The 11401-nt window shown below is 32.4% G+C and overlaps 1 protein-coding gene across 1 annotated transcript in view; it reads right to left on the reverse strand.

Moving 5' to 3' along the window:
- Window positions 1-11401, reverse strand: part of LOC110033084 — a gene marked incomplete in the record, with an annotated part of 21037 nt that overhangs the window by 6514 nt on the left and 3122 nt on the right. Inside the window, 1 exon segment of the mRNA XM_020736946.1 lies at window positions 5382-5805. Within this exon segment, the coding sequence (XP_020592605.1) occupies window positions 5382-5805 (424 nt within the window).

Genomic DNA, 11401 nt, shown 5'->3' on the forward strand with positions numbered 1-11401 from the left:
AGGCAAGAATATCATATATATATATATATTGTGTGTGTTATATTTCTTAATTTTTTCCCATCTAATATTTTTCATGTAAATTTACGGATTATTTCTTTTCTTTTATAGCTCATCATTTTGATTTTATAAAAATTGATATTAGAGCCTTTTTTTTATTTTTGATTTTAATGATTGCAATAATGAAAAACGATATACTATTCTTGAATTTCTAACACCAAATTTTGCTTTGACAAGTTATAAGTTTTTTTATGAAGTTAAATTTAGATGATATGCTATCAGGTTTTGATAACATGTTCTCATCATGTATGCCTTAGGAGAAGCAACACAAAGAACAATTTTCTCGTATTCATCTTTATTTATCAATTCATATTATTTATATGATATTTTGGGGAAGACAAACATAGCGTTATGATTGAAATTAAAACAATTGTGCATGAGAAAAATTCCACAAAAAAGAAGCATTTTTAATAGCGTTTACACTCTAACAGTGTTTGAAAGACCGTCTTATATAATCACCTAACTACCTTTAAAGAAATTATTTATGATTCAAAGTTCAACGAGGTTAAGTATGATAAAGAATATTTGATATTATTTACATTATGTCATTGTCTTTAACAAATGTAATATTTAGAGATCATTTTATATAATCGAGAGACACTTATTATGGACAACTCTTCGGATGTTTTATTCTCAAAAGAGAAGATGAAACAATTTGCAGATAAAGTGTAGAGTTCTAGACTGTGATTCTGAAGATTCTTTCCAACCTTTTGAAATGCCAAAAGTCAATTATGAGGAAGCTATCTCATTAGAAAGTTTTGAATCACATGAAATTGTTGAAATTGGATTAAAAGTTGGCAAAGTATCACAAAAAAAAAACATAAACAAAAAAATAAAAAAATTCTGTCAAATAAAGACAAAAAAAATATTATGATTGTAAGTAATTTCTCAAAACCAACATTAAGCCTTCATGATAGAAGAGCGAGATGATTGGAGAGAACTCTTCGTTGATTACTTCAAGGTTTGTTTTTGTTAATAATACCAATATCATGGGTCATTTAATCGAGTGTGGCTATCTATAAGACCATTAAAGAAATGATCAAAGTTCATGAAGGAATTTATGGTGCATGCCGGTCAAGCAATAAAATAGCAAGCGAGATCAAAAGAATAAGTTACTTTTGATCGTCAAAGGTGAAATATTCCATCAATCAAATTAATAAATGCCAGTATTTCATATCCTTTGGGGAAATAAATCAACCTCCTAACTCATTAGAACTAAGTGTAGCTTCTTGGTAATTCAAATGATGGGGTATATATAAAATTAGAACAATCAATCCATCATTATCCAATGGGCACCGCTTTAGTTTGGCAAACCGCTTATTTATCCAAGTTGAATTACCACAAAGAAATTGATCAATTCCTTTACTCATAATATTGTATGTAGATTCGATGTACTATGCTGCATTATCCCATATAACAACCAAACTTTTAAAAGAACAAAGATATATAAGTTCCTTGATCAACATAAAATTGATTAACACAGTCAAATCTTAACTCGAAGGGATTCCATTTTGAAAATGCCATCAAATTGAAGTAAAATTATCTTGGGTTAAATTTTGATCAAACATTCAAAAAATGTAAGAAATCGGTAAAATTTAAAGCATCCAAAGAAATTTTATTATCTAAAACTTAAAGCAAAAATTTATTTGCCTTCTACAACTATCCGACGATGGTGACATTTATGATTAACTTCAACTAACAAAGATCGAATGTCACATGAGTATAACATTATATTCATACTCAAAAGAAAATATGCCAATAAAAATGTGCTCATCCGAGTCTTCTATTCGCATGGTTTGGCCAAATAGCTACACAAAAAAATATTGGCTACGACTAAAGCCTTCTGAGTGGGTGGTTTGATGCCAAATGGTACAACTAAATCAAGATCACGATTGTAGTATGTATATTCTCCAATGGCATCATACAACTTGTGTTATGAATCATAATAACATATTTGATCAATACAAAAGCCTTTGTTGGCTAAGATCGACTTGAATTTGTTCCCTTAGACGAGCATTCACCTCAAATCTATATTAACTCTTTAGACGATTTAGCCTATGATTGTTGATAATAAACCTTAAATCAATTTGGATCGACTACCTAACCTGATAAAGTAGACCAGGGACCAAAACAACAACCAAGGACAATGGAACTATGAGATATTGATCAGGCCCATCATCATTCCCTTACCATTCGCTCTAATCTCATGAAGCCAATTTAAATCGATCTAGTACCATGAGTTTGCTACTACTTTGTTAAATCTACATAATTAATACCTAATGACTAGCATTAATCGAAGGTGCCCTCTCAATAGTTTGCAAACTAATCTGTCTTCTAAAAATTTGACGAAAACTTAATAAAAACACATTCAAGCAGGGGTGGGGGCCATATCATCATTATCCATTATATTCATCCTAGTTACAACCAAAAAATTTGTGCGTACTTAGTTGAATGTGATTCAATTTCATTTATATGCAGGTGAACATATTACATTCAGAACTCTTATTGTGCATGCTTTCAATCCTTGTATTTCATCACCAAATTGCATCCACCAATGCTCTAAATGATAAGTTTAAAAAATATGAGAAGAATATCAAGGGAAAGGAAAATTTACATGCATACTACATAATTCTTATGTATTTACATATCAAAAATCTAAATACATATATTTACATACATAACACTTGTGGTGTTATAAACATATAAAAAAACGTGATTCAATTTTAAAAGTAGGTAATAATGATATTTTTGATATAATGTTAAAAATTTGAGTGTTATATGTATAAATATTAAAGATTGAGTGTTAGAATATGTAAATATACAAAATTTTGTGGTAAGTAAATGCCTCTAATTTTGACCTCATATTTAACAAAATTAATCATATGTTTAAATTTAGAAAAAATTCATAGAAACTATACCACGTGATGTGTTCTGCAGTCTCATTGTGAAGCTCTTATGTCATATATTTCCCTTTTTTGTGATCAATATATCAAATTATATATTAGCCTTCTCAAAATCATTTAAAAAGCTTATCATTCATTCCATATATTTATACAAACTAATTTTAATCTCTGCATATTCAAAGAAGTTACCATTAAAATGAAATACGAGATTTAAAAAATATCCATTAAATTGCAAATCACAATATGATTTGTCCCATTTTTGGACAATAATTTCCAAGATCTCATTATAGGCTGGCGCTACTCCAACTAAGTTCTTTGTTATTTGATCATTTGCTTTATTGATAACACCATAGATGAAACCCATTCTTTGACAAATTTTCACAATCAAAAAGTTGCAACACTTTAACCAAACGCTTTTGTAGTATTAAGATAATTTTTTCATCTGTTTCCCTTCATATTTTTGGGCTCATGCTCTATCATTCAATTCTTGGAAAAGAAACATTATCACTAAATGATTTCTCACTCCATAAATATTTTATAAAGCCAAATAAATTGTAACAAATCTTGTGATGATTGGCTTAGTAAGATCTTTATTATTAAACTCTCTTTGAATTCAACGCTAAACAATCATAGTAGATGTAATCGCTAACTCTTTGTTTTAATCAAAGCAATTTTATGTTATGGCAAGTCTCTGGACTTTTCTAGTAATAAATCAAGATATTGTGTCATACAAGGAATCCAATATAAATGCTTTCTTTTCTCCATTAAAATTCTCCTCACCGCCTTATATGCACTTACATTATCTTTATCAATTGAACAACAAGATTTTCTTCAAATTTCTCAGCAACATTATCAAACATTGTGAATAACAATGGCGCATCTCTAATAGAATTGAATGCATTAACGCATTTTAAAAACACATATCCATTAAGATTTTTGACAGGTTGATCAAACTTTGTCCTCTTTTGTCTTAGCAATCATTTAGTTGTATTGAAACTCAAACTATTGCCTATATATCCTTCATTTAATTAACTATCTTATTAGTAGCATTCACTTATTCCTTCAATATTCACACTCGAAGCTAATGAATGATTCTAGGTTTAAATCCTCAATCATAGTTCCTATCGGAGCATGAGCATGTGATATAAAAAAAGAATGAACTTCTCAAAGCCTCCATGATAAATCAAATCTCCTCAAAGTACAAATGCTTAGAAACATCCGAAATTATGTTGAAGACTTTTTCAATACTTAATGCATATTTTCAGGTAACACAAGCGACATTGCCCAAAAATAGGGGGCAACTGATACATCATCAAAATTTATATGATCAAACACAAATCTCGATGCATTTTTAGCAATAAATATTCTAAATTCAAATTCAAGTTCTTCAAGTCCCGATTTTAACAAGTTCATAATTAAACTACTGTATTGACAAGAAGAATGCAAAGACTCTAAAATTGATTGAATCTGAGTCCAATAAAGCCGAGATCAATTCGTTGAAGTACAACCAGAGGCTTCGGATCGTCAATTGAATGGTCGAATGAACTCTAAATTAATATATTTAATTTTTATAGTTGAATCAAACATCACAATAAGAGAGATCCAACGAGCTTAAAATTGCTCAATTGCAAGATCATTAGGCGACCGTCCGACCTAGTTGTTAGGGAATCTATGCACCAAAAGACCAAAATTCCTCTCCCAAAAAAGCTATAAATAGACCCCCCTTCACTTGGTGAGAGGGGAAGAGAAAGAGAAATGAAATTCGAAAGCCTATTCTGGAGAGAAGACCCGACGCCATCATTCATAGATGTCAGTCACTATCCAACACTGACTTCCGTAGCCGCTGACAATCGTAAAATACCGCCTGCCATCACCACCTACAACCACCGACTGTCAGCGACCACTACTTCCAACTGCTATAGCCAAACTACAATTATTTTTCTTAACACATTTTTTAGCTATATAAAGATTAGTGTAGTTTTCATTGTAAAATTGTAACATCTTTCTCCCTATCGTGAGAGAAGGGCATACCACTGTACTTGAGAATATACTAGGGAATATGCTAGACCCTATGATTTTTCCCCTTTCAAGTTGTTTTCATGTAAAAATTCTAGGGTCTCCTAATACTTCATTTTTATCTGTGTGTGTTGGATCTTCCTAAAACACTTCGGACAACACTAAGATATTAAATTATCACTCTAGAGGCGCGAAATTTTTGGCACGCAGCAGTAACTATGCGTTGCTTTTTTCCTTTGCTTAAAAGCAAAAGAATATTCTATAAAACAGCTTAAATATCAGAACATATAGAAGAAATCATGAACAAACTAACTGTAAAAGTACTGAAAATGAAGGTCATTGCAAAACTCTAGGCAAGAATATCAAATATTAAAGAAGGGAATGATTGCAAAAATATAGGCATACCTCTCACTAGTGATTGTTAGCTCATCTTTTCCAGCATGATATCTCTTTCCAACTACCTCTCTTAATCTGCGGAATGCATGCTTCGAAAGCCCCAGTTCCTTTACAGTGACAGAAAGTTTGACTTTTCTATTTTTTGGATGCCATGCATCACCACCTGGAGCAAATACAACACGAGATTCCCACCTTAGGATTGGTCCTTCACCAGGTGGATCATCCAAAACTATCTTCTTCTTGTCATTTGATTCGATAGTTTCACTTTCATCAGGGGGAGGCTCTTCTGCTGCCATGATTTCTTGGCATTCAAGAACCATTCGGTCTTCAAATTCTTTGAACATTCTGTAAGCTTCCACAGGTTCTAATTTTCCTTCTCCAACCATGTCTTCTAACTCCTTATACCTGGCCTCAACTTTTTCCTTTATCTCATCTGAAATCATAGAAGATTAATGGAATCATCCCCATCCACAAATAACAAAATAATTAAATTCATAAAGTCTTCATTCAAAGGATAAGGATAATCTTTGTAAAAAAAGGTCAGATGTGAATAAATGCTCTAGCTGACATGAACTAAAAAAACATCGCCATAAAAAGTTTAATTATATATATATACATACACACACACACACACACACACACACATATATATATATGTAAATGACAATTGAGATTTCATTCATGAGACTTGTAGTTCATAATTCTTTATTCAATTCAAAAGTTTTTGCTAATTCCAAAATCATGCAATTTTTTAGTTCATTCCACAATCATGCAGTTTTTTAGTTAGCATACATCGTCCAAATTCAAACAATCTGATTCCTCATAGTGGCAAGGATGTAATTCCACACAATTGCAAAGGTGTTTACCAAACAGGGTGAAAATTTGGATGGTCTGAGGCAATACCCGTTCGTAAGGCATGAAGACCTGAAAGCACAATTTAGTGATGTAGAGAGGTGGCACCGCAACTATAACTCAGAGAATGAAAAAAAAAGATAATTAAATAATAAGTAGCTAAGTTTTTTTAAACATCAAATCAATTAACAACTATAGCAATTTAATTTCATAAATCGAGTTATCATGGCAGTTACCCAAAAGATCCAGAATACTTCCCCACCCCACCACACAACGACAATCATATTAAAGAGAAAGAAGAAAATAATTAAACCTTCGAATACTTTTTCTATCAAAAAGCTTCACTTTCCATTCACTCATTAATGATTTAATCCCATCAACACAATCACAATCACAATCACACGAAACATAAAAAAGAGAATGTTTTGAGTTTGAAAACCTTCTTTGTTCAAAGCCATTGCTTTGTTTTTCTATTTTATTTATTTTACTACTCTGATTAATTCAACACATCCCCACCCCACCGCCGCCAACCACCAAACCCATCCAACCTATTCTTTATTTCATATTTATTGTAATCTGTATTAATTAATCCATATAAAAATCAGTTTTCATAATTCAATTTAACTCAAATCTAACATAAAGATCTTTAGGCATATATTCTCATTCAAGCAAATATTATAATCATATTTAAAATCTTGCTTTAAATAATTACATAATTGCCTTCGCATGGCCGACATAATTTTAAGATATACCAACTTTAAAAATGACTTTATTTTTCTACCAAGACCCTGTTAAACTTGTCAGATATGCCTAACTTTATAAAAGCTTTAGAGCTACTTTCCCTTATCTTAAATATTTTATGTCACACTTTCTCATTCATTAGTAATTGGCCTAAATAAGTTGTAGCTTGGGCTTTGTTTTCTATCTGCTCTTGTACCTAGGCATGAGTATAAATCTTCTCTTCTCCAGAATTTTCTTCAAACTATAGCCACTACATCTTCTCCACTAACTATACTCACTGCCGTCTTAGATTCTTTAAAGGATACGGTTTTAAAATTCCAACATCTATCGTGGACATATCTTTCTCCACGGATACTAACTTTGTATTCTAATCTTCAGCAAATTTGGTGTTCTTATCATGTGAATAGAATATTACTTGATTTCTTTAACATGCTATTTATTAGGATGTTTCTTTAGAGTTCCTTTGTCTAGACTAATGAATGGTTTTGTGATGCATTCTTTTTGAAGTAATATAATTAACATTCACAAGACCAAGTGATAACAATAAGATAAAACGAAGTAAGGATTTCATCCAAAATATAGCTCAAGCAATGCAGCAAATTCATATTTATTGATTAAAAACAAAACAGTAATCAAAGTCCCACAATAGTGTAATATTCGGAGCTAATGACTATAGCCATAACTTCTAGAAAAGGAACAAAAAAATACATTGTTGCTTGTAACATCTTCTCATGTAATTAGTACTCATTTTATTCTTCCTAATTTGATCTAAACCATCATAGTAGAAATGCATGAATCATATGCCACATGTCAGTTGGTAGATAATTTCTAAGAAAGAAATTTGTTTGAGGTTTTATTATCAGTTCAAGCCTTGAGAAGATACAGATCTCCCACCCCCTTAGCGCTAAGTACGAGCATTAGATTTTTGCCACATATTTAGAATATTTCAATATTTATTTTAATTTTATTAGGAATTATGAATTTATTTTAATTTAAATTATGACGAATTATACCAACATATATTCATAATTACCTTCAAACATGATTTAATGCACTTGAGTACATCCTTCACTTTCAAATCCCTTTCATCGTAGCCCATTCACATTGACCAACTAGCCCATTGCATAATGCTCGCCTGCCTTTTCAAGTTGATTCACGCACAATCACTCATGCGCTTACTTGCCCACATGGTCACTTACATGCATGTCTACTTGCTCACTCACCTGTATGTTTGTCAAAACGGCTTGTTGTTTGCGAACAGCTCTGTTGTTTGCGAACAACGTGTGTTTGGTTAGTTAAGTTGCTCGTGTTCAATCCATTTGCTAAGCAAATGAGCTTAGCACAAATAATTTTTGTGTGACCAATATATAAACGAGTCAAACACGAACAAAGATTTATTTGTTCTTGTTTGGCTCGTTTTGGCTCTAAATAATTAAATTATATATATTATATGTACGTATGTATGTATATCAAGTTTTCAAAAAGTTCTGATTTTTTGCATGAGGAGAAGGACGCCGCTGACCTCAAATGGCTTTCACATTTCGTTCACGATTGCAACTCGGAGTAGCAACCGACGATGGCTTCCATAACGGAGAATTGCAGGCCCTGCTTTTCGACGAAGCAACCTTTTTCAGCTACTTCATGGAGAGTAAAAAAGGAAGAGGAATAATAGATATTATCAAGTTGGCAAAAGAATTAATATGTGATCTTGATACTAAATGTAGAGGGGACAATCTTGTTGTAAAGCTTGACTTGAAAAAAGCCTATGATACCATCAGTTGGGATTTTATACTTGTTCATCAAACCAGGGGCTTTAATTAAACATCTTGCAACTTTGTTAAAGGCTGGCTTGAAGGAAACTATTATCAAGTGCTTGTTAATGGTCAAGCTCATGGCTTCTTTACCTCAAGAAAGGAATTAAACAAGGACATCCTCTTTCTCCCACCATCTTTATTGAATTAAACAAGGGGATCCTCTTTCTCCCACCATCTTATTTTGGTTTTTTATTACTTTTCTAGATTAATCAATTCACTATAGATGTCGCATCCCTCAACTCATTATTAAAGAAAAAAAAAAGGCTAAAATGGGGATCAGCCATTTGGCCTATGCTGATAATGTCATATTATTTGCTAATGCTTCTAACATTCTATTAAAAGTATCTATCAAACTCTCATGTCATTTTAGGAGATATCATGTATGCATTTCAACAAAGACAAATGTCATATGTACTTTGGTAAATCTGTGAGCAATTCTATGAGGGCATGGGCACAAGACTTCACTGGTTTTATCATTGTTGTTCTTCCTTTAAAGTACTTGGGTGTAAACTTGCTCAACGACAGAAGAAAGCAGGTGCAATTTGAGGATGTGGTGGACAAAATTAAAGCCATGATTGGGGATTGAACTAACTCTTATCTATCTTTTGTAGGGAGGATTACATTACCGAAAAGTGTTTTAGCTACTATTCCTTTATATGCTCTACAGGTACTTAGAATCAAATCAAGTACACAACTCATTTTGGAGAGGCTGCTTAAAAAATTTTTGTGGTCTGGTAACCACAAATAGAAAATATGGTCTACTTGGAAAGTACTTTGCAGGCCTTTAATAACTGTGGGGCTAGGCTTCAGGCTATTAAAACATCTTGTTGAGGTTAATTATACTCTTATGTTTATTAAATTTAGAAAATCTGACTCTCTATGGTCTAAGCAAAATAAAGAATCCGTAGGAAGTTCAATCTAAGGTTGGAGACTCTAAAACTTGGAAAGACATGCTTAAAATCAGAAACATTGCTGAGGATTTTATCCATTGGAAAATTGGGGAAGGTAATCTGTCTTTCTGGTATGATAATTGGCACAATGAAGATATAAATCATTTCATACCTCAAGAAAACAATGGTTTAGCAGTGGCTGATTGTTTTCTAGATGCTGGCTAGAATATGGAGTTGCTTATTAATATGTTAGATGAGGGCTGGGCAACCTCTATTTCTAAGATTCCTTTTGATAAAAACGAGAAGGACACCCTTCTCCTGTCTGAAAATCCTAACTGCTCTATCACAAAAACAATATACACAAAGCTGTTTACTTGGTATAACATTGAATGGGGTAATGTGATTTGGAACAAATATTTATCATATGTCTTTCTTCAGTTGGAGAGTCTTACATGGATTAATTCCAATGGATGATAATCTTAAATTAAAGGGCTTGAGATTCCCTTCCCAATGTATTTTTTGCAAATCAGATGAGGAAACTGTTAATCATGTGATCTTCACATGTCCCTTTTCCTTTAAAGTTTGGAAAACTCTGGGGGATCCGGTTGACATCAAAACCCCTTCATCTGGTTGGGTTGACTTGTTTCATTGCATGGAATATTGGCATCATCCTCTTCATAAACTGCATATCTTTAATTTACTCCTACTTATCTGAAAATGGTTTATCTGGTTAGCCAGAAATTCTCACAAACATGAGGAAGTACACATTAAACAGAAAAAAGTAGTATCTAAGATCCTCTCCTATCTTCATAAACTGCTTATCTACCATAAACACAAACCAAGTTTCTTTGCTAGGTGTGACACTTTGCTGGGTATAGTCCCAACTATTACAGGTAGAAATATGGTATCTCTTGTGTGGTGGATGAAACCATCCTTTCCTTGGATCAAAGCTAATACACATGGAAGTTGGAGGAATGGGTGTGTTGGTGCTGGTGGAGTATTCAGATCTTATTCTGGTAAACTTCTATGCCTTTTTTCCTCACCTTTTACGGTTGTCTGTGCTCTATCTGCAGAATTGTATGCAATTTGGAAGGCAATTCATGTGGCTGTAACTTTGAAATGGAAATACTTGCAAATTGAGACATTCATTTGTTCACATTGACATTTTAACAAAAGGGTAATGAACCACCATGGTTTCTTTGTGATTACTTAAGCATGATCAAACAACTAGCTGCCAAAATTGTTACTTCTTGGAACTATAAACTAAGAGAAGCAAACTGCCCAGCCAATTATCTAGCTAGAGCTGATCCTACTTTGAAACGGCTGCTGAATGGAGATAACCTTGATTTACCTTTCTTCAGAATCTTATCTTACATGTGATGGCATTGTTTCTGTTGCTGTCTTTGGTTTGGTTGTTTTTTATTTTTGTTTACAGATTCGGGTACACAAATGGTTTTTTCTTCTTTGGAGATCTTCTACAGAGATATAATGAACATGAGTATACTTATTTTTGGAGTTTTTTGTGTTGGGTATACATGTAACAGTTTTCAGAGAACTTTTTTGGGTTAGTTGTAATCTTGGTTGTTGAACCCTATGAGTGTAGTATGTATTTTTCGGGTTTTGTTAGAGGGATCCACCAACCATAAAATCTTGTATCATTTTCTTTTATGAAATAAAAGTGCTTCCGGGTTTCCCAAAAAATAAAAAATAAAAATAATATATACATACATAT

This window comes from Phalaenopsis equestris, unplaced genomic scaffold, assembly GCF_001263595.1.
Source record: "Phalaenopsis equestris unplaced genomic scaffold, ASM126359v1 Scaffold001090, whole genome shotgun sequence".
In the NCBI taxonomy this organism is placed as follows: domain Eukaryota; kingdom Viridiplantae; phylum Streptophyta; class Magnoliopsida; order Asparagales; family Orchidaceae; genus Phalaenopsis; species Phalaenopsis equestris.